Genomic DNA, 25,454 nt, shown 5'->3' with positions numbered 1-25,454 from the left:
AAGGGCAGCTAGAATACTCTTTATAAAACAAAACAGGAAAGTTATAGATACCTTCACTATCATCATTAGAACAATGCCATTCACCCAATAAATTTTCAGAGTGATCACTGCTGAAAATCTCAAACAGATTTAAAAACCAAGAATACAAAAATTTAAAAACCTATCTCCAGTAGTCAAGGAAGATCTCCTTAATTAAAGAAATAAAAATATTTTCAGACAAAGCAATAAGTAATAAACCTGGCACTTTAGAATATGTACATTTACTGCCACAATTCCACAGACACCCATAGGTTCCAGGCATTAAGACCTGGAGATTTGGGAGTCCAATTATTCAGCCTATCACACTGTTTTTTATTCCTCTCTCTACTGTCCTAAGGCTTGGTGCAGGCACAGGCACAGCAGCGGGAAGTATGTAGCACAGTAGGGTAACTAAAGCACCTGATAGGAGGACTAAAAATGGGAGCTCAGGGAAAGGGAAGGATATGAGAGGAGGAAGGAATTCAGGAAAGTTGTTTCTGAGCTCCTGCGTTTGTCTCCTAACTGCACATACATGGGTCTCTGCCTCTAGACGGTATAGATCCGAACCTAAACAACATAGCAAATTCAGGACAAATCAATCCCCAGGTTTTTTTTTTTTTTTTTGAATTTTTTTTTTGGTCTTTTTTGTCTTTTTGTTGTTGTTGTTGTTATTGTTGCTATTTCTTGGGCCGCTCCCGCGGCATATGGAGGTTCCCAGGCTAGGGGTTGAGTCGGAGCTGTAGCCACCGGCCTACACCAGAGCCACAGCAACTCGGGATCCGAGCCGCGTCTGCAACCTACACCACAGCTCACGGCAACGCCGGATCGTTAACCCATTGAGCAAGGGCAGGGACCAAACCCGCAACCTCATGGTTCCTAGTCGGATTCGTTAACCACTGCGCCACGACGGGAACTCCCAATCCCCAGGTTTAAGACAGGCCACTGGGTGGGTGCACATGTGGGACAGATCCAAACAGTACTGCAAAGGCTGTAAAAACTTCACTGAAACAACCAAATAAAGACTGGCTGGAACCTGTAGCCTTAAACCATCAAAATCCATGACCTGATAAAAACAAACATATAGTTGTCCCTTGGTACCTACACAGGATTGTTTCCCAGGACCCTGGCAGATACCAAAATCTGTGGATGCTCATGTCCCTTGATAAAATAGAATAGTATTTGCCTATAACCTATGAAATCCTCTCATATACTTTTTTTTCTTCTTATGGCTGCACCTGCGGCCTATGGGAGTTCCTGGACTAGGGGTTGAATTAGAGCTGCAGCTGCAGGCTTACACCACAGCCACGACAACACCAGATCCAAGTCACATCTGTGACCTGTACTGCAGCTTACAGCAACTTTGGATCCATATCCCATTGAGTGAGGCCAGGATTGAACCTGCATCCTCAAAGACACTATGTCGGGTTCTTAACCCGCAGAGCCACAACAGGAACTCCTATATTTTAAATCATCTCTATATTCCTTATAATAGCTAATACAATGTAAAGGCTGTATTAATAGTTGCCAGCCAGTGACAAATTAAAGTTTTGTTTTTTGGGGGCTTTCTGGAAATTTTTCTCCAAATGTTTTTGACCCACAGTTGATTGAATCCTCAGGTGGGAAACCCAGGGATAGAGAGGACTGACTTAATATCTCCACAGGATTTAAAGACTCAGTATCTCTTAACATAATACTAAAAATGTTAAGAATATAATCCAAAATTACTCAGCATATAAAGAACCAGGAAAGTCTCCTCATTCTTTACAATTCTCCTAATTCCGTTCAATTAGGAAGTTACAATCAATAGGCATCAACAACTACACAAGACAGATATTAAACTTATCAAGGCCTTTGGAGCAGCCATGATAAAAATGCCCAAAGAAATGAGAATAACCACTTTTAAATGGAAAGATGGAAAGTCTCAGTATAGAAACCAAATGGAAATATTAGAATTGAAAAAAAAAGCAATGATCCAGCAATCCCACTCCTGGGCATATATTTGGAGAAAACCTTAATTCAGAAAGATACATGCACTCCAATGTTCACTGCAGCACTATTTACAATAGCAAAGACATGGAAGCAACCTAAATGCCCATCAACAGAGGCATAGAAAAAGAAGATGTGGTACATATATAGAATGGAATATTACTCAGTGATAGGCAAGAATGAAATAATGCCATTTACAGCAACATGGATGAGCCTAGAGATTATCATACTGAGTGAATTAAGTCAGACAGACAAAGACAAAAATCATGACATCACATATATGGAATCAAATTTAAAAATGATAAAAAAGAACTTATTTATAAAACAGAAACAAACAGATTTCAAAACCAATCTTAGGGTTACCATAGAGAAAACTATGAATTAGGAGGATGGGAATAACATACACACACTATCGTATAAAATAAGTATTTAATAAGAACCAACTGTACAGCACAGGGAAATCTACTCAATAGTTTGTAATAATCTATATGGGGAGAAAAGGTACACTTTGCTGTATACCTGAAACTAATACAACATTGTAAATCAACTACACTCCATTAAGTTTAAAACAAAAATAAACATGCAAAACAAACAAAAAAATTTACTTCCCTAGATTGACTAATTGGAAACATGGGAAAACAAGCTCCTCTTTTAGGAATGGCAACTCCTTGTGAAAACCAACTCTTAGTCTATTAGTTATGGCTTTCTTCATAACTCTAGTGAAACTAAGTGAAAGAGACATTGTATTTAAATTTCATCACAACTTTAGTCACCCCTTTTTGATAAAGGGACTATAGCTGGCACTCGAGGACTACTGAATAAAGTTAATAAACCAACAGTATCAAAATATAACTCCTTATGAAAAAATTAAGAAAAAAAGTTAGGTAAAATCTGACTAGGAGGTACAAAAAAAAAAAAGCCCAATGTTTTACAAGATGTGCTAATGTATCTTGAGACACAACATACCATTTATTTATTTATTTATTTATTGTCTTTTTAGGGCTGCACCTGCAGCATATGGAAGTTCCCAGGCTAGGGGCTGAATTGGAGCTGCAGCTGCCAGCCTACACCACAGCCACAGCAACGCAGGATCCGAGCCCTCTGCCACCTACACCACAGCTCAAGGCAATGCTGGATCCTTAACCCACTAGGCAAGGCCACAGATGGAACCCTCATCCTCATGGATAATAGTCAGGCTTGTTACTGCTAAATCATGACAGGAACTCCAACATACTATTTATTTGAAGTGAGATGGGTAGAACTAAATCAAAAATTTTTTTTGTTTAAAATACTGCTCCTAGAGGAGTTCCTGTTGTGACTCAGCAGTAACGAATCCGACCAGTATCCACGAGGACGAAGGTTCGATCCCTGGCCTCACTCAGTGTTAAGGACCCGGCGTTGCCATGAGCTGTGGCGTTGGTTGAAGATGAGGCTTGGATTGGACCTGGGAATTTCCATAAGCCTCGGGTGCAACCCTAAAAAGACAATAGAATAAAATAAAATACTGCTCTTAGAGAAATGAAATTATTAAGTATCATACTACATACCAAGAATAATGTATGTTATAACCGATTTAAAATCCAAAGGAGGAGTTCCCGTCGCGGCGCAGTGGTTAACGAATCCGACTAGGAACCAAGAGGTTGCGGGTTCGGTCCCTGCCCTTGCTCAGTGGGTTAACGATCCGCGTTGCCGTGAGCTGTGGTGTAGGTTGCAGACGCGGCTCGGATCCCACGTTGCTGTGGCTCTGGTGTAGGCCAGCGGCTACAGCTCCAATTAGACCCCTAGCCTGGGAACCTCCATATGCCGCAGGAGCGGCCCTAGAAATGGCACAAAGACAAAAAATAAAATAAAATAAAATAAAATCCAACGGAGTTTTTTCTTGGTCCTCTGTATTAGTAAATCTTCACAAAACTTTATTTATATGAAATTAATAGATAGATATTGCAAAAAATAGATTTAAAAAAGCAGAATTTCAAGAAAGGATCAAGATTGGAAAACATGAAAATTAACTGATTTGGGTTCAAAAAAGAGGAGATAGTCCCTGAGTTCCAGTCCTGGAATTGGTTTTATAGAACCACCATATAAAATGTAGATTAAGTCCTTTACATGAACATTAAATTTGGTGAAGATTATTACTTTAAATCTTTTAAGATATTTATTGCTGAAATACAGAAAACCTCAAATTATTAAGTGTTCTGAAATGGCTTGAGCCAATTAAGCCAAACACAAATTCCCATATACATGTACACCACAGACTGTATAAACCTTTACTATATGTTTCAGATCCACTAATATATTTAATCAAGATACCTGAACAGTTGGAGATTTTCTTTCTTTTTTTTTTTTTTTTTTTGTCTTTTTGCCTTTTCTAGGGCCGCTCCCTCGGCATATGGAGATTCCCAGGCTAGGGGTCGAATCGGAGCTGTAGCCACAGGCCTACACCACAGCCACAGCAACGCGGGATCCAAGCCACATCTGTGACCTACACCACAGCTCACGGCAACGCCAGATCCTCAACCCACTGAGCAAGGCCATGGATGAAACCCGCAACCTCATAGTTTCTAGCGGGATTCGTTAACCACTGAGCCACGACGGGAACTCTCAGTTGGAGATTTTCAAATACTCTTCTCTAAAAATTCAAAACTTTATTTCAGGATAGCATAATTCAGGGGAATACAAATCAAAACCACACACACGCAATGAGATACCACTTTACACCCATTAGAATGACTATAATCAAACAGATAATAAGAAGGATGGCAAGGACGTAGAGAAACTGGAACCCTCACACACTGTTGGTGGTAATGTAAAATGGTGCAGCCGCTTTAGAGAACACTCTGGCAGTTCCTCGAAAGGTTAAATGCAGTAACCAGAAGACCCAGAACTTCTACACAAGGTTTATATATATAAGGGAGGTGAAAACACTCGTCCACACAAATGCACGTGAATGTTCACAGCATCATCATTTATCACAGCCCAAAAGTGAAAAGAACCCAACTACCCATCAATTGATTGATGGATAAACAAAACGTGATATATTCATCAAAGAAATATTATTCAATTAAAAGGAATGAAGTGATATATGCTGCAACACAGCATAATATTTTCAACATTCACCTACGCTAAAAGAAGCCAGTTTCAGAAGACCATATATAATGTGATTCCACTTACACGAAATATCTAGAATAGGTAATCTATAAACATGGAAAGTAATTAGTGTATTAGTTAGCTTATACAGAGGAGGGGATGGAGACATCAGAGCTTCTTTTTGGGGGGGAAACATTAATTGTGGTGATGGTAGCACAACTCTGTGAACAAACTAAAAGCCATCAACTGTATACTTTAAATGGAACTCCCTGGTGGTTCAGAGGGTTAAGAGTCCGGCACTGTAACTACTACTGCTATGGAGCAGGTATGACCCCTGGCCCAGGAACTTTCGCATGCTGCAGGCAAAACCAAAAAAAAAAAAAAAAAAAAAAAATGTTGGGGACAGCAATATAACACAGGAACCATTTTTTCTTTAAATAGGTAAACTGAATAGCATGTATTATACCTCAATAATTAGGAAACTGTTAGGGAAATAGCTGCAAGAAGAAAAAAAAAACACCACTTTTTCATTTAAAGCAAAGAAATAAATACACAGAATAAAGTTGATTTAATACCTTTCTGAAGACTGCTCCTATACACCATTTTTTATTCCTAATCTAAAATTTTGAAGGTCAAATATAACTACAAAAAAAGAGCAAAAGTGGAAAAAAATCAGATTCAGAACAAATCTTTTTTTTTTTTTTTTTGTCCTTTTAGGGCTGCACCCACAGCATATGGAGGTTCCCAGGCTAGGGGTCAAAAGGGAGCTGTAGCTGCTGGCATACACCACAGCTCACAGCAATGCCAGATCCTTAACCCACTGAGCGAGGCAGGGATCGAACCCGAACCTGCATGGATGCTAATCAGGTTCGTTAACTGCTGAGCCACGACAGAAACTCCAAATTCGGAACCTATCTTAATGTGAGGCATTATATACTAGTATAGTTTTCTGTATAAATGTCAAAATACCTTTACCGGTTCTGTCATTTGGAAATTAATGAAGAAATTATTCTTCAGAGTTGGAATACTATTAAAGTTGCCACTCATACATAAAATAACTTAAAATTATTTAGCCTACTACTAATTTCTGTGAACAGTGCCAACTATAAACCAATTTTTAAGTTACAAACTATTTACAAAGCTAAACTCTACCTGGGATCAGTGAAAAACAAAAACACATTTTCGGAGATTTTAAAGAGTACCTCAGCTTATTTCACATGAGGCAAAACAAACAAACAAACAAACAAAACCCAATTCTTAAAACTGATTTCTTCCTCTGAAGTCAGCTGCTTTGCACAGATGGAATTTTATATCTAGTATATTCCCATTGTTGTTATCAATACTAATTTAACAACAAGCAAATGGTGTGATTAAAATTCACCCTCAATTCATCTCCTATAGTTTGTCTTGAAGTTCCACATTATTTCAATAGAAAATAAGGAAAACTTACTAAGTAAACCCTGCATCAGAGTTTTTCTATCTCATGGCTGGGAAAAAGAACGCCAAAAAGCATAAAAATTCGTGGAATAATAAAGGATGCAAAGATACCCTGATATAGATACATATATAGACAGATATAAGGTAATATATGAGATGCATACATGTATGTGTCTATTACAGCTAAAATACTTAAGCTAAAAAGACATTCAGAAGGATCAGTATAAAAAATTAACCGTTCTTTCACAGAAAATTATACTAAAAAGCTGTTGGAAGGTATACAATGATTTAGCCACAGGTATGAAAGCTAAGCAAATGAAAAAATAAGCCAATATTTTATAACTGCAAATGGAGTATAATCTTAAAAATTGTGAATCACCATGTTGAACAACTGAAATTTATAAAATATTGTAAATCAACTACACCTCAATTTTTTAAAAATAGGGAAACTTATAATTCCAGGAAAAGACAAAAAATTAAGAAAAATAAAATAATTATACACCATGTTATAGAAAATATTTACACAGTCATAATACTGTAAAGAACAAATTCTAATTTAACCAAGGATTGTTACACAATTGTGTTGGAAAGACGTGCAACAGAGTGTATAATAATGCTACATATCTTCTACAGATGGAAAGCAAGGAATAAAATCTAAAATGAAGAATTAGCAGTAGGAGTTCCAGCTGTGGTGCAACAGGATCAGTGGCATCTTGGGAGCACTGGGATGAAGGTTCAATCCCCACCCTAGCACAGTGGGTTAAGGATCTGGCATTGCCACAGGTACAGCTCAGATCCCTGGCCTAAGAACTCCATATGCCACAGGGTTTGGCCAAAAAAAAAAAAAAAAAGAATTAGCAGTAAAAGGAAGATAAAGTGAGAAAAAGAATGTATATATAACTGGGTCACTTTGCTATACAGCAGATATGCAGAGAATATTGTAAACCAACTATAATAAAACAATTTTTGGAGTGCCCATTGTGGCACAGTGGTTAACAAACCAAGGTTGAAGGTTGGATCCCAGCCTCACTCAATGGGTTAAGGATCCGGCATTGCCATGAGCTGTAGTGTAGGTCGCAGACACAGCTTGGATCCCACGTTGCTGTGGCTCTGGCATAGCCCGGTGGTTATAGCTCTGATTAGACCCCTAGCCTGGGAACCTCCATATGCCATGGGCGCAGCCCTGAAAAAGACCAAAAAAAAAAAAAAATTTTTTTTTTTTAGGAGTTCCCATCATGGCACAGTGGGAACGAATCTGACTAGCATCCATAAGGACGCAGAATCAATCCCTGGCCTGGCTCAGCAGGTTAAGGATCCGGCATTGCTGTGAGCTGTGGTGTAGGTTGCAGATGCGGCTTGGACCTGGCATTGCTATGGCTGTGGCGAAGGCCAGCAGCTGTAGCTCCGATTCAACCCCTAGCCTGGGGACCTCCATATGTCGCGGGTGCAGCACTAAAAAAGCAAAAAAAAAAAAAAATTTTTTTAAAGAATCAGCAGTAAAGAGGAGTTCCCGTTGTGGCGCAGTGGTTAACGAATCTGACTAGGAACCATGAAGTTGCAGGTTCGATCCCTGGCCTTGCCCAGTGGCTTAAGGATCTGGCGTTGCCATGAGCTGTGGCATAGGCCGGCAGCTAAAGCTCCAATTAGACCCCTAGCCTGGGAACCTCCATATGCTGTGGGAGCGGCCCTAGAAAGGGCAAAAAAAAAAAAAAGAACTAGCAGTAAAGAACAGTATTTTTTTTTAATTAATTAATTTTTATTTTTTCAGTCTTTTTGCCTTTTTCTAGGGCCGCTCCGAGGAATAAGGATCTGGCATTGCTGTGAGCTGTGGTGTAGGTCGCAGCTTCTGCTCAGATCCTGCATTGTTATGGCTCAGGTGCAGGCCAGTGGCTACAGCTCTGATTCAACCCCTAGCCTGGGAATCTCCCATAAGCTGCGAGTGCAGCCCTTAAAAAATCAATAGTAATAATAATAATAATGATAATCTTTTTTTTTTTTTTTTTTTGTCTTTTCTAGGGCCGCACCCGAGACATATGGAGGTTCCCAGGCTAGGGGTCCACTCGGAGCTGCAACCGCCAGCCTACACCTAGGTGTCTGCAACCTACACCACAGCTCACGGCAATGCCAGATCCTTAACCCACTAATCAAGGTCAGGGATTGAACCCGAAACTTCATGGTTCCTAGTTGGATTTGTTTCCACTGTGCACAATGGGAACTCCTTAATAATAATAATTTTAAAACTTTACTTGCAAAATAAGTAATTGGTTGCTGCTGGGAAAGGACTCTAGCTAGTGGAGATAAAATACAGAAGTCTTACTTTTCACTTAAAACTCTTCTATAAGTTTCAGTGTGCCATAAGCACACATTACCTATTTCTTTTAAACCAACTGATAAGTAAACACGAGTATAAAACATGGAATATGGAGCAATCAGAGCCAAAAGAACAGTGTAAGTCAATGTAAACAATATAAGTAAAACATTTATTGCAATTTCTTTTCTTTCTAGTAACAGAACCCCAATTTTTCCCAAGATATTAACCTCTTCAAACTTACATTTTTTTTCATTTTCTAGAGTCTCTTGCAACTGGAGATAGCCAATGAGATACAAATGAAAGTCAACAGGCAGACTTCCAGAAAGATTTTTTCATGAAATGGGATCTGGGTCCCTAATGACAAAGGGCAGTTTTCATTTACTCCCTAGAATACCTAGCTTTAAAATTATTTTACATGAAAGAAAAAAAAAACTAATATATTTAGTCACTGTGGATTTTAGGTGGGGAAGAGTAGTATTACATTTCCCACTAGTCACAGATCAATAATAAATCAAAGCCTACATGTCAGACCATCTGCCCTTGTAACTTGATTTGAGGCCCATGTTTGATACCATGGTTTATTTTCTCATTCTATTGGGACTTAATACTTGTGGTAGGTGACATGGAATTCTTGGACATCAGTATGAAATACTCTGTAAGACGCCTTTCTCTTCCCCAAAGAATCACCAAAGAAAAGTTCATGTACATAGTATAGAATAGTCTATAAGTCCTGTCTCCCAAAAACAAACTTAACCAAGTTTTTTTTTTTTCTTCTTTTTTACGGCTGCACCGACAGCATATGGAAGCTCCAGGCTAGGAGCTGCAGCTTCTGGTCTACACCACAACCATGGCAATACCAGATCCAATCTGCATGTGTGACCCAGGTCCTTAAGCCATGAGTGAGGCCAGAGACTGAACGTGCATCCTCAAAGAAACAACATCACGTCCTTAACCTGCTAAGCCACTAGAGGAACTCCCAGACTTATCAAGTTTTATGAAAATAAGTTTGGTTATATTCACAGGTTGTACTAAGAGATAGAAATTAATTTTATTTATATAGATTACTATCCTGTCAGCTTACTCCTTATTACTTCTCTCCTTTCCCCAAGTCCAAAAGCAAAGGAGTCATGCCTAAACAAAACACCCAGAATATCCCTGTACATTACTTATTGTATCTGATACTGTCAGACCAATAACCTAATCCCAGGACTGAGTGAACAAACCAGATTACTACCTCTATTTCAGGTAACTTCCTGCTACTACCACACTGGACAGTAAGTCTTGAGATTCAATCTGTACCCTCTTTTCTCATCTCTGAAGATACTTTATCTACTTAAGTCTATTCAAATGCACAACAACAAGAGAGACTCAGCATAAGCTACAGAATCCTAGACATTGTTAAGGTAAACTATTGGTATATCCTTGGCTTGGCCTTGGTTTAACATAATTAAACAGTTTATTTGAAGTTCTGAGTTGTAATTCCCCTTTTACTCACCAGCTTCCTTTAAAGCAAATAAATGTCCCTGTAGCTGATATACTCCCATCCCAAAGAAAAAACTGAATTCTCCTTAAACCCACTGATGCCTTAAAGAAAGAAGGCTCTTAAGGCTGCAGGTTCTAACTACTAAGTTTCAAGTCCAAATTGTTCTCCTTGGAGTTAGTATCCCTAAATTCTGCCTACGGAGATTTCCCGACTAGCTTTTTTCTTTGCTGTTCTACATATGAATCCATGGATCCTTGTTCTAAAAACTAGCTTCCCTTGCCTGTTCTTATACTACTTTATTAATTATTCATACTTTTCTTGGAAACTAATTATCCTGGATCTTCTACAATTAATGATCTCATTTTAGAATCTCCTTGCATTAACTTTTACTTTCTAAAAGCATAATTTAGTTCATAACTTTAAATCAGTTAAAAAAAAAAAAAAAAAAAAAAGGAGAGTTCCAAATTTATCGTTGGGAATTCCTTCCTTTCACTGCCCCAACTTTCCCAGCCTAACCTAGTCCACATCCTTCCCCCCTCCAGTGCAGACAGATCTCAAGGACAACAGTAGAACATCACAATTTAACTGCACTGCAAACTCTGTGAATTATAGTAAAACTGGTCCTATACCTAAATTCCTAACCATTCTTATGAAAAGTTTGGAGGTTCTATTGCCTCAGAACGTAAATGGCTAGGAAAAAATCATGAAGTAAATATAATAAAGTTAGATCTAGGATCCAGGTATCCTAACAAAGACTAAAAAGGAAATCATACATCTGTCAATAGTCAATTTTTATATTTCCAGTTTGCTTTTCCAAGTAGAATAAGCATTCTAATAAGCTCAAAAAGTACATCTAATTGTTTTACAAAGTTCTTGAGAAATAAACGAAGTACAATAAACTATGCATACTTAAAAGTATACATGTTTTGTCACGTCACATCACAGCACTGAAACCATCACCACAACCAAGAAAACAAGTAATAAACATTTCTACCATCTCAGAAGTTTCATGTCCCTGTGTAATTTATCCCTCCCTCTCCTTTCTTCCTGCACCAACACCAGGACCCAGTCTCTAGGTAAGCTTCAAGATAGATTTTGCATTTTCTAGAATTTTATATGATTGGAATCATAAGCATGTGGTCTATTTTTACTTGGATTCTTTCATTTGGCATAATGATTCTGAGATTCACTCGTGTTGTTGCATGTCCCGTTTGATCTTCCTTTTTGCTGAGCCATTGAATATAATTTTACAAAGCAGTAAAACGAAAATCCTCATTGTGGAAAACATCTTACTATATTTACATTGAATAGAATGAACAATTTTTTTTTTTTTTTTTGTCTTTTGAAGGCCGCACCTGTGGCACATGGAGGTTCCCTGGCTAGGGGTCGAATTGGAGCTGTAGCTGCTGGCCTATACCACAGCTATAGCAACACAGGATCCGAGCCATGTCTGCAACCTACACCACAGCTCACAGCAACGCTGGGTCCTTAACCCACTGATCGAGGCCAGGGATCAAACCCCTGTCCTCTTGGATACTAGTTGGGTTCATTAACCACTGAGCCATGATGGGAACTTCTTAGAATGAACATTTTTAATATGCTTCTATTTTTGTTTCTTTCTTTTTGGCTGCCCCACAGCATACGGAATTCCTGGGTCAGGGATCAGATCGTTACGGCACTTGCAACCCACACCAGAGCCAGATCCCTAACCCCTGTGCTGGGCCAGGGATTGAACCTGCATAACGGTGCTCCAGAAACACTGCCCATGCTGTTGCACCACAGCAGGAGCTCCAAATATCCTTCTATTTTAAATGGAAGAATGTCAGAGAAACACTGCCCAATGAAGAAATACACTGTATTAGTATCAAGTTCTCAGGAAAAATAATAACATAACGACTTCAATTATCTAGCTTTAACAGATAAAAATATAGAACAAGACTTCTTTAAAACGTATTCCCATGGCTTAGTTATTAAATACATATTGCTGAGAAAAGTTAACTAATATGGAATAAAATACAGTAATACGTATTACTGTATACATTATAACTCACTTACTATATACTATTATTTTGAGTTCATTTCCAAAAACTTAATCATTCACAAAAAAACAGACATTTTACAACAAATATTTAGTTTAATTGAAATGAGACACTTACTAAAGAATAATGCCATTAAAAAAAAAAAAAGATGGAGTTCCCACTATGGCACAGCAGGTAAAGGATCCAGCACTGTCTCTAGCTATGGTTCATTTCCTAGCCCTGTGCAATGGATTAAGGATCCGGCATTGCCACAGCTGTGGCTCAAATTCAATCCCTGGCCTGGGAACTTCCATATGCCATGGGTACGGCTGAAAAAGAAAAAAAAAAAGATGCGCTATACTAAGGACTTCATTTTTACTACTAATACGTACACATTTTTCAATGAACAACATCCTGTCCTATACTAGTTTGTGTGAACATAGGAGGATATACCACTGTTTCCTCATACCATTTACTTTCTGAGAACACAATCCTGAAAGTCCTCAAACTGACTGCCGTAATTACAAAACTAATCCGAAAATCACAATTTTTGATGACTATAAAATGCTATATATTTGAAACTATATGTAGTTATATTATTTATATATTATACATATTTGCATTCAAAACTACAATGATGTATATAGTATAACATTAGCCATTATATAGCTAACAATTTTTTTAAGTCCATCATTTTCCATAATATCTTATTTGGGACAACACCTCAGATTCTCAGAAAGGTGCTTCTGTATACTCTTATAATTTAGCAGAGAACTAGGCAGGAAAAAGCGGACCCTAAAGCTATAAGTATAAATGATTCTGAACACAAATTCTTTCCTCTTCATATTTTTAATCAGCTACTCATAAAAAAATACAGCATCAAGGAAGTATACTAAAGGAGTTCCTGCTGTGGCTGAGCAGGTTACAAACTCTGACGAGCATCCATGAGGATGTAGGTTCAATTCCAGGCCTCAATCAGGACCAGCGTTGCTGTGAGCTGTGGCATAGGTTACAGATGCAGCTCAGATCTCCTGTTGCTGTGGCTGTGGTGTAGGCCAGCAGCTGCAGCTCCAATTCAACCCCTAGCCAGGGAACTTCCATATGTGGCCCTAAAAAACAAAACAAAACAAACAAACAAAAAAGTATATTAAGGAAGGATTTTCCTATTGATTACTTAACGATAAAAATCAGGAAATACGTAAAGTTTGACTGTGTTATACAACTCTTCTCCCTACATTTTAATCTAAATATTAAATATAATAACTCATACTATTCAAAGATGAATCTTAATGAGTTCCCGTTGTGGCGCAGTAGAAACAAATCCGACTAGGAACCATGAGGTTGCAGGTTCGATCCCTGGCCTCGCTCAGTAGGTCAAGGATCCAGTGTTTCCATGAGCTGTGGTGTAGGCTACAGATGTGGCTTGGATCTGGTGTTGCTGTGGCTGTGGCACAGGCCAGCGGCTACAGCTCTAATTAGACCCCTAGCCTGGGAACCTCCATGTGCTACAGATGCGGCCCCCAAAAAAAAGATGAGTCTTAAAAGATAAGTACCATATACAAGGCAAACATAAAGTTGTTCCACCTCTGCTACAAGTAGAAATTTATTAGGTAGGTACTCAATAAAATACAACTATATTTATTCCATGAACAAGTGGAAAAGGATAAGAATGCATATGCCTCCCTTCTATATTCACTCAAGTTTACAAAATGTTAGTTGCTTTCCCCACCGTTTAGAAATCTTTTTATATAAAATTCACAACATCTACAGTCAAACTCACCTAAATTTTTTTTTTTTTTTTGGTCTTTTTGTCTTTTTGCCATTTCTTGGGCCGCTCCCGCGGCATATGGAGGTTCCCAGGCTAGGGGTCCAATCGGAGCTGCAGCCACCGGCCTAAGCCAGAGCCACAGCAAAGCAGGATCTGAGCCGTGTCTGCAACCTACACCAGAGCTCACAGCAACGCCAGATCATTAACCCACTGAGCAAGGACAGGGACCGAACCCGCAACCTCATGGTTCCTAGTCAGATTCGTTAACCACTGAGCCACGACGGGAACTCCAAACTCAGCTAAATTTTAACAGTTAAATTTTGGCAGAGGTTTCTAACACTCAATTTTAAATTAAACCCACCTTATTTTACCTTACAATACTAATTAATAAATATACTATTGGATAGAAGTACCTTATCAAGAATGACTTGAAAAATGGAGCTCCCACCATGGCACAGTGGGTTAAGAATCAGATCACAGTGGCTTGGGTTGCTGCAGAGGTTCCCCAGTCTGGTACAGTGTGTTAAAAAAAACATAGGTGTCAGCTGTGGACTGGATTCAATCCCTGGCCTGCCCCACAGGAGCAGCCATACAATTAAAAAAAAAAAAAAAAGAATGACTTGAAAAATTTTGAAAAGGATACCACTTATTAATTTTTCTGGCCACACTTGCAGCATGGGGAAGCGATTAGGCCAGAGATCAAATGTGCACCACAGCAGTGACCCAAACCAGTGCAGTGACAATGCTGGACCTTTAACCCACTGCACCGCAACTCCAGGATACCAATAATTTTTATAATTTACCATACCAGTCATGACAGTAGCTTATTTCATATACCACGTATTCAAAACAAGTGATTACGCATAAGTTATTTTCTATAAGAGGTGGTTTTTTTTTTTTTTTTTGTCTTTTTGCCTTTTCTAGGGCCGCTCCCGCAGCATATGGAGGTTCCCAGCCTAGGGGTCTAATCGGAGCTATAGCCACCGGCCTACACCACAGCCACAGCAACTGGAGATCCTTAACCTGAGCAAGGTCAGGGATCGAACCTGCAACTTCATGGTTCCTAGTCAGATTCGTTAACCACTGAGCCATGACAGGAACTCCTGTAAGAGTATTTTTAGTACTAATATAAGTGGATGACTTCTCTGACATCTGACATACCACTTAGAACATTCGTACTTCAAGTAACATACTTGATGTAATGTTTTATACAAGGAGTTCACTAGATCCATTATGCTTAATGACATGTCAGCTCTTCTACTATAAACTCTTTATTTCAATAGTTTTTGAAACTGTCTAAAAATTGCTCTAGGATAAAACTTGTCAGTTAAGAACTATCAAGACAATCATGCATATCTGTTTAAAGTCCATATGTAACTTTAGGAGAGTGATATCTGTTACTATCTTCATCTAATAACGCCCTAGGAATCTTTTTATTGTCTAGTCTTACAAAGAGAAATACTAAAAAAAAAATTAAATTTAAGAATGAGCATGGAGTTCCCATCGTGGCTCAGTAGTTAAAAAATCTGACTAGCATCCATGAGGATGCAGGTTCAATCCCTGGCCTCGCTCAGTGGATCCGGCGTTGCCATGAGCTGTGGTGTAGGCCAGCAGCTACAACTCTGATTCAACCTTTAGCCTGGGAACCTCCAAATGCAGTGGGTGCGGCCCTAAAAAGCAAAAAAAAAAAATAAAAGAAAAAAAAAGAAAAAGAATTAGCATGAATTTACGCTGTGAACAAGTGATACAGTTAAGATAAAGACTTACAGATATTATACAGATTCTAGTTAGAGAGAAAGACTATAAACCAGTATCCTTCCCCTTCAGCAAATAACTGTACTCTACAAAGATGAAGCATACTCATAAATTCTTTCCCTTTCCCAAGTACACACAAAAGGTGAGAAAATCTATCTACTAAAGGGATTTGTAAAATTTCTATTTGTGTTTAATATCGTGCTAATGTTAACACACAAAAAGTGTTAACTACAATGAAACTGAAATTTAAAACTATCATGGTGGATTTTACAATTTAAAATTAAGATCATTCTTGGAGTTCCCGTCACGGCACAGCGGAAACGAATCTGACTAGGAACCATGAGGTTGTGGGTTCCATCCCTGGCCTCGGTCAGTGGGTTGAGAATATGGTGTTGCTGTGAGCTATGGTGTAGGTCTAAGACTTGGATCAGGTCCTGCGTTGCTGTGGCTGTAGCTCCTATTGGACTCCTAGCCTGAGAATCTCCATACGCTGCTGGTGCAGCCCTAAACAGCTAAAAAAAAACACACACACAAGTAAAATTAAGATCGCCCTTCTAAAAGAGTTGCTTTATTCTAGCCAATGATTACTCTTAACAGATAGTCCAAAAGATAGAGACTCTTTAAACACTTTTGGGTGAAATGAAATTTATGAAACATTGACATAAAAATGATGCTCCACAGAGTTCTACTTCCACCTTAAATGCAGAAAGCCTGAAAGAATGTCATTCTTAACGATAGGGATGGAGTAGGATAGTTACACAGGTAGTTGTGGAAGTCCCAATAAGGGACCACGGATAGAGAGGGAAACCTAGGGAGACTTTGGGAGATCACTCTAAGTTAATGATTGCTCAAGAAAGCCATCAGAACAAGGCAAGCTTACTGGACTAGCAGAGGTGCGAGATATGCCTCAAGTCACTGGGTCGGGCATAGATTACTGCGGCATCCAGGTTCAGGCCTAGGGCAGGAGTTTAAGGACCACCCTTTTGCTGACTTGAATAAGCACCGTGACAGTCCTAGTTTGACCTCATAGGGTCAAATAATCTCTTACCTGATACCAAGGAGGAGCTACTAAGAAGGAAGAGGTGGTCTTTTCCCATCCCCCACTCCCCTTGGATTATAAAACTGTAGCCCACCTAATTCTGAAGGTAGAGCTTCCTTGCCTGGCTGCTTGCATCTCTCACAAGCATCCAATCATTTTGTTTTAAATAGGGCTGCACACAGCATATGGAGGTTCCCAGGTTAGCAGTGGAATCGGAGCTGTAGCTGCTGGCCTACAGCCACAGCCATAGCAAGGCGGGATTCTTAATCTCCACTGAGCAAAGCCAGGGATTGAAACTGCATCTTATAGATGCCAGTCAGATTTGTTTCAGCTAAGGAATTCCTCGTCCTATCTTAATAAATCTATTTCTTGCCTATCACTTTGTCTCTCACTGAATTCCTTCTGGGCTGAGGCACAAAGAACCTGAACCTCAGTAAATCCAGACACCAGGGGTGTGAAAAATTGTGTGTTCAAGTCCCAGTCTGAGTTCTGGCTAGGTTTTAGTCCCAGCACATGGGATCAAGTCCCAACCTGGGTTCTAGCTGGATTCAAGACATATGTGCTTTCAGTTTCACTAAATGACACTAAAAACAACAACAACAAAAAGCCATTTAACTATTGTATTATATTTCTTGAGCCTATCTAAGGGCTGAGATAATAGGGCAATCTGTATCTGATAGCCCAAGAAGGAGAGATTCCTCTAAAACAATAGCAGGAAGAAGCAGCTCCTATACGAGTAAAAAAAAAAAAAAAAAAAAAAAAAAAAAAAAATCAGCTAACGTTTTAACAAAGTGCTACTAATCTATTTCTTGTCTCTATAGATTTGGCTATCCCAGCCATTTCATACAAATGGAATAAAAAAACATGAGGTTCTTAACCACACTTTTCCACAGAAGCATAACAAGAAAGATACTAGATGTCCTTCCCACGATAGGTTATGACTCTAGTTAGGTATTAAAACTAACCCATCTCCTTTTATTTGTCCTTATACATCTAATTGTGCTTTTTTAATTACTTTTTGCTTATGTACATTTATTTCGAAACCACCATGAAACCTACTCTTACATTTCCTTTTTTTTTTTTTTTTTTTTTTTTTTTTTTCTGCTGTGTTTCTGGCATTTAGAAGTTCCCAACCTAGGGATCAAACCCATGCCACAGCTGTAACCAGAGCCACAGCAGTGACAATGCCAGATCCTTAAACCACTAAGCCACAAAGGAACTCCTTCATTTTCTATGTTTAGTAATTCTAGTATTAAAGGCAATGAATTTTTCACTGATAATAGCTTTGGTTGCTTCTCAGAAGACAAACAGTTAAAACCTTTTTCCTGATTATAAAAAGTGATTTTTTATATTTTTTATAAATAAAAAATTAAGCATTCCAAAAAAAAAAAAAATGAGGTCTTGGAGTTCCCATTGAGGCGCAGCGGAAATGAATTAACTGGGAACCATGAGGTTTCGGGTTGCGGGTTCGATCCCTGGTCTTGCTCAGTGGCTTAAGGATCTGGTGCTGCTGTGAGCTGTGGTGTAGGCTGGCAGCAACAGTTCTGATTCGACCCCTAGCCTGGATCCTCCATATGCCGTGGGTGAGGCCCTAAAAGGACAAAAAAAATAAATAAATGAGGTCTTTAGTGTTTGGCTTCTTTGACATAAAATGTTTTGGAGGTTCATCCATGCATTACCAGAAAACTTCATTTTTTATTAACAATATTCCACTGTATGGATATACCACATTTTGTTCTGTTGATGGACATCTGACTTGTATGCTGAAAACTTTAAACATCACTGAAAGAAATTAAAAATCTAAATAAATGGAAAGGAATTCTAATTTCATGAATCAGAACACTTAACTATTGTTAAAATGACAATACTTCCCAAATCAATCTACTGATTAAATGCAACTCCTATCAAAATCTGTTGCTTCTTTTGTAGAAATTGAAGAGCTGATCCTAAAATTCACATGTAAATGCAAGGGATCCCAAATAGATAGAGAAAAAGAAGAAAGCTGGAGAAATGACACTTTCTGATTTTAAAACTTATTAGAAAGTTAGAATAATCAAGGCAATGTGATACTGATGTAAGAACAGACACAGAAATCAATGGAATGGAATCAAGAATCCAGAAATAAAACCTTATGCTTATGGTCAATGATTTTCAAGAAGACTGATAAGACAATCCAATGGGAAAGAATAATCTTTTTAACCAACAGTGCTAGGATTGTAACAGGAAAGAACACCTGATTCTATATTGAATGTGTTCCTTTAGCTCTAACCTTTGTACTCTGTCGCTTGTGAATAGTCATGCTGGCTCTGCTCCTTTTGTAAAAGAATGTTGCCTATAGCCTGAAACACATAGGATAGGCCACTCTCAAGGCTCTGACCTTTAAAGGTATACCACTTTTATATTCATTTAGAGACAAAAAGTTGCAGAACAGAGAAAAACAGTTTTCTTACAGGAAGTTTGTAGGTATATTGTGGTCAGATCTACATGGACAGCTTTCAAGAACTGGGAAAGGGTTTGGCACCAAGAAGCTTGCAACAACCAGCCACACCCTCTCCCCCTTTAACGTAAAAGAGGCCTGAATTCTAACTTAGATAAGATGGTTCTTTGGGACACCAGTCTACTACCTTCTCGGTCTGTTAGATTTCCAAATAAAGTCACTACTCCTTGCCCCAACAACTCATCTTTTGATTTGTTGGCCTGTCATGCAGCAAGCAGTAGGAGTTTGTACTTGTTACCAACCAAAGTACTATTTTCAAAATAATGAAGTTGGGAAACTTCTGTTATGGCTCAACCAACTAGTACCCATGAGGTTGCGGGTTTGATCTCTGGCCTCGCCCAGTGGGTTAAGGATCCGGGGTTGCCATGATCTGTGATATAGGTCACAGACACGGCTCAGATCCCTCGTTGCTGTGGCTATGGCGTAGGCCAGCAGCTGTAACTCCAATTCAGCCCCTATCCTGGAACTTCCATATGTCACAAGTGGGGCCCTAAACAAACAAACAAACAAAAGTACATATGTAAAAGTTACCACTAAAAAAAAAGGAATGAAGTTGGACTCATCACACCATACACAAAAATTAGCACTAAATGGATGAGACCTAAAGGTAAGAGCTACAATTCTTAGAAAGAAACAGAAGAGCAAATCTTTGTGACCGTGGGTTAGGCAATGGTTTCCTGGACACAACCCCAAAAAGAAAAGTGATAAAAGGAAAAATAGGTAAACTAGACTTCATCAAATTTTTAAGGTTTTATGTTTCAAAGAACACCATCAAGAGAGCAAAATTACAGAATGGGAGAAATTATTTGCAAATCATGGATCTTAAAAGAGATCTGTATCTAGAATATATAAAAACTCTTACAACTCAAGAACAAAAAGACACAAAGAAACAAGGGCCTAATTGGATATCTGTTAGTAGGTATGTAGATGTGCACATGTAAATCTTATTCATCCAAAAACAACGTCCGATATTCTGACCTAAGTTTTCCCAGCACCACAAATTACACTATCTGTCAGTTTTGACTTTAAGGAAGAAGAGAAGCTGTGGGGAAAGAAAGGCTTAAGTCAGTATATATTTGAATTTGGAAGCATCTTGTTTTAATTATTAAGGATTCAGTTTAAATCCCTTCCTCTAACCAGCAACATATTATCTCATTAAACTCCTAGTTATATCTTAAAATGAAAAATTCTAAATTTCAAATTTTTATATTATAGTAGCATTTAAGACAAAAAGATAAAATAGAAAATAGGAAGAGGAATTCAGAGGAAAAAAAAAAGAACCCAATAAACAGTATTAGGAAAAAACTAATTCTGTCATAAATCTGAAATAATGACTGAACAAGAAAGTATATAACTTTGCACAGGAACACATATAATAGAATTAATGCAACATATATTCCCACCAAAAAGATTAACACACACAAAAAAGCAATAAATGTAATTTCCATATTATGTAAGCCATAAGGTTCAAAAAAATACACAGCACAGGTCAGAAATAACAACTGTCATTAATTAGGAATGGCGAACTGAAGTTTTATGAAACACACCAAGCTTAAAATTCTTACGATAATTTTCAGTTTTATTAATTTTATTCTCATTTCGCCTTTAGAACAACATAATAACATATCTCCAGACATATCTATAAAATAGTGAATTAAATGTTAGAAAGGGGATACTTATATCAACGTAGCTTATTTTACATCTACCAAAAAAAATTTAGTACAATTTAAGTAAGCCTTTACAAGTTACAATAATCCAGTGTTTCATATACAACATTTAATTGTAGAAAACTGATTTAATTACATTTTACTATATTGGAAAATTTTAAACTCAAAAATTTATAAAAATAACTTCCAGAAATTCCTGTTGTGGCTCAGTGGTTAACGAATCCGACTAGGAACCATGAGGTTGCGGGTTTGACCCCTGGCCTTGCTCAGTGGGTTAGGGATCCGGCATTGCCAGGAGCTATGGTGTAAGTTGCAGACACAGCTTGGATCCTGTGTTGCTGTTTCTGTGGCTGTGGCGTAGATTGGCAGCTACAGCTCCAATATAACCCCTAGCCTGGGAACCTCCATACGCTACAGGTGCAGTCCTAAAAAGCGAAGAAACAAAAAACATAAAACAAAAAAAACTCCCAACATAAAAAATTATATGTCAGAATGATAAAGTTTATAAGCATAACAAGCCAGTCATATACATGGTCCCATGATTACAACCAGTGGCTATAAAAGCTCAGAACACAAGAAGCAGAACTGCAGCTCTGCAGTAGTCCCATTTGGCCTCTGAGAACACAGTTATATTGACACTGAAAACTAGAGCTGTTTAGTTACTCAGCAAGGAAACTAACTGTACAGAAGATTAAATCTGTCAAGACCAGGAGAGCTCTCAAGACTCAAAGGCAAGCCTAGAACATAAAGATTACCTCAGCAACTTTTGGAGGCACTCCGTCCCCAAGCACTTCCCTGATGAAGCAGTGCTGGCCCATGTAATAGGAGAGTCCACAGGTTCTCTTGAAGGCATCTTTCAGTCGTTTCAGCTCAACATCTGTAACTGCAATTCAGAAATAAAAGATGGGTAAGAAACCTGAGGAGATAACTTCTCGAGATCTTCACATTTTTTTCAACCCACTTCCTAATAAAAATTGGCAAGTATTACTTCACTGGTCAAATGAGTAAAACAAACCCAAAGGTTTTTTTGGGTTTTTTTTTGTTTGTTTGTTTGTTTGTCTTTTTGCTATTTCTTGGGCCGCTCCCGCGGCATATGGAGAGTCCCAGGCTAGGGATCGAATCAGAGCTGTAGCCACCAGCCTACGCCAGACCCACAGCAACAAGGGATCCGAGCCGCGTCTGCGAACTACACCACAGCTCACGGCAACGCCGGACCCTTAACCCACTGAGCAAGGGCAGGGACCGAACCCGCAACTTCATGGTTCCTAGTCAGATTCGTTAACCACTGCGCCACGACGGGAACTCCCCAAAGGTATTTTTCATAATTCTAATATTTTCAATTCTAACCTAGAAAGTAAATATGAAAATTCCTGTATCTTTGAGAGTTCCCACTGTGGCTCAGCAGGTTAAGAACTTGACACAATGTCTGTGAGGAGGAGGGTTCAATTCCTGGCCTCTCTCAGTAGGTTAAAGACCAGCATTGCCTAAAGCTACGGCACAGATCAGAGATGCAGCTCGGATCTGGTGTTGCCATGCTGTGGCATAGAGCAGCAGCTGCAGTTCTAATTTGTCCCCTAGCCCAGGAACGTCCACATGCCACAGATATGGCAAAAAAAAAAAATTCCTGTATCTTCCAATGATAGAACATTACATTATGCGTACAAATTTTAGGCAGGGGCAAGGAACAGGTAATTAAGTATTTCAAATTTAAGTATTTGAAATTAGCAGGTAAGCTAAATGGCATTAGACTCCAGCATTAAAATATTTTTAGCAGCAGTGCACTCTTTCCTCTGGGATAAAAATTATGTATTTATACTCTTTGAGCACGTATCTATCTATGTAGAATATAGCCCCCACGTTTAGCTCAGATTGTCAGCAACAATAAAGAAAGCAGCCCATAAATAGATGATTCTAATAACACATAATTTTTAGACACCCACTATCAAAAAAATTACTGAGCCATTACTTTATTTTAGGCACTGAAGACTTCTTTCACTGAATAGAACAATCTCTGTCGACATTGACAGAAAAAGAAATACTCCTTAGTATTATGTGATTAGTACAATGGTCACATTGGAGGCACAGTAATGTATCTTTAGCCCAGGATGGAAGACAAGAGTTCTAGACACAAAGGATGACTGCATAAAATTTTAAAGGCTAACCCAAGCAAAAGGGACAGGGCATGCCAGGCAGAGATAACAGTTTGTTTCAAAGTGCAATGACGTATAAAACGTATAGAGAATTACACGTTACTATAACAAAACGCACAAGGGGGGGAATAGTAAGGCAGTCATTGACCAAGTCACAGAAGTTTTCTTCTGACATAATAAGGAAGGGATTCAGTCAGATACAATTCAAAGACAAACTCCAGGCTGACAGGAAACAGGACACAGTCGCATAAAATTCATATAGTTTACCAGTTCTGTAGAGAATAGAACTAACCTGAAAGCAAAAAGTAGACTGCTATTATAAGAAGAAAAGGTGGAGCTAAATCTGGGAAGTATCTAGAAAGAAAAGTCAGTAGAATAAGGCTTGACTGAAAGCAGAAGCAATCTAGAGTAACACTCAGGATTCTATCTTGGGACACCTGAAGGATGACGGCATTAGCACGTAGAAAGGGAATGTGAGAAAAAAGTGAGGAAGCAAAACTAATAAATTCTGGTAAGAACATACTGAAAATGAGGAACCTTGGGGAGAGCCATTGGGTTTTTACAATTATGAATGTAAAGCTTAGGAGCGGTTTGATGACAGTCATCAGCATATAGGTGGCAATTCTAGCCATGAGTAAAAAAAAAGCACAATTGGACAGAGACAAAACTGGAAAAAACCAATGCTTACAGTACCTGTAGAGAAAGAAAAACTACTCAAAGAAGACTGAGAAGGAATAGTTAAACAGGAAAAACATAAGAGAGTTCCCATTGTGGCTCAGTGGTTAACGAATCCAACTAGGAACCATGAGGTTTCGGGTTTGATCCCTGGCCTTGCTCAGTGGGTTAAGGATCCCACGTTGCTGTGAGCTATGGTGTAGGTCACAGACGTGGCTCGGATTCCCACGTTGCTATGGCTCTGGCATAGGCTGGCAGCTACAGCTCTGATTAGACCCCCTACATATGCCACGGGTGCGGCCCTAGAAAAGGCAAAAGAACAAAAAAAAAAAGAAAAACATAAGAGAGTAGTCTCCAAATGACAGGAAGAAGGAACTGGCCTACAACCTCAAGTAAGGCAGGAAAGTCCAGCAAGATAAAGACTGAAGACTGCCTGGCAACATATTATCATCCAATAAAAGTCTGTGGTAGGGAGGGAAAGTCCATGGGTTCAACAACTTGTAGGGTAATGATAAAAACACTAATATAAAGAACTAATATTTGAATAAGTAGCTAGAGAAAAGTACGAACACTAGATGCTTATTTCATGAAAAACTATGCTTATTTCATGAAAAATTTAACATATTAACAGTCCCAATTTACTGATTCTTTCTTCTTTTTTAGAATGCAAAAGTGAGAAACAGAACAAAGCTCATTTTATAAATTACAGTAACAAAGGAGAAATTACTTTAGTTAATGGGATACCTATTTCTTTCATATGCCCCATTTTCAATAACGGCTTTACTAAAAAATTAGCATGTTCATAATCTAGTGGAAGAGACAAGAAAAAATTATCAATCATTATGATATAAAATGATAATCTTGGGAGTTCCCGTTGTGGCTCACAGAAACAAATCCGACTAGTATACAAGAGGATGTGAGTTCAATCCCTGGCCTCACTCAGTGGGTTAAGGAAGGATCCGGCGTTGCCATAAGCTGTGGTGTAGGTCACAGATGTGGCTCGGATCCCGCACTGCTGTAGCTATGACACAGACCAGCAGCTGTAGCTCCAATTTGACCCCTAGCCTGGGAATCTCCATATGCCTTGGGTGTGGCCCTAAAAAGAAAAAAAAAAAAAAAAAAAAAAATATATATATATATATATATATACTGCTGGGTATAGACATTTGAAGGACTGTTTGATAGTATGTTAGAAAAAAAATGGCTTCCTGATGACTAATGCATTTATTCATTAATAACATGAAAAAAATGTACATGTAAGCATTTTAAAAGTTGTAAAAGCAAACAACATCCATCAGCAGAAAACAAAGTTACTGTATACGCACAAAACACAACTATCAGACACTAAAATATCACCAGAGAGCCAGATTTACTGAAGAACAGTATTTTTATTCAAAATAAAGTCTAACAATTCCTTGTAGACAAGGAATATATAAAAGTGCTCATTCTACAAGTAAAATTTTGAAAATTTTAAAAATAAAAATTTAAACAAGATGGAAAATAAAAGCGTATCAAGCCTAGTAAAATTTCAAGGTAGGAAAACATAATATTAATGCAGTTGTT

General features: G+C 38.4%; 1 protein-coding gene across 2 annotated transcripts in view; it reads right to left on the bottom strand.

Moving 5' to 3' along the window:
- USP32 (ubiquitin specific peptidase 32) overlaps positions 1 to 25,454 on the bottom strand; it is a 223,916-nt gene that overhangs the window by 141,015 nt on the left and 57,447 nt on the right. For both annotated transcript variants that reach the window (XM_021067306.1, XM_021067305.1), the window contains exon 2: positions 21,822 to 21,949. In XM_021067306.1, the coding sequence (XP_020922965.1) occupies positions 21,822 to 21,884 (63 nt within the window). In that variant the 5' untranslated portion in view covers positions 21,885 to 21,949. The remainder of the gene's footprint in view (positions 1 to 21,821; positions 21,950 to 25,454) is intronic.

Source organism: Sus scrofa, chromosome 12 (genome assembly GCF_000003025.6).
Source record: "Sus scrofa isolate TJ Tabasco breed Duroc chromosome 12, Sscrofa11.1, whole genome shotgun sequence".
NCBI classification, from domain to species: domain Eukaryota; kingdom Metazoa; phylum Chordata; class Mammalia; order Artiodactyla; family Suidae; genus Sus; species Sus scrofa.
This window is presented reverse-complemented; position numbering and strand designations above follow the sequence as displayed.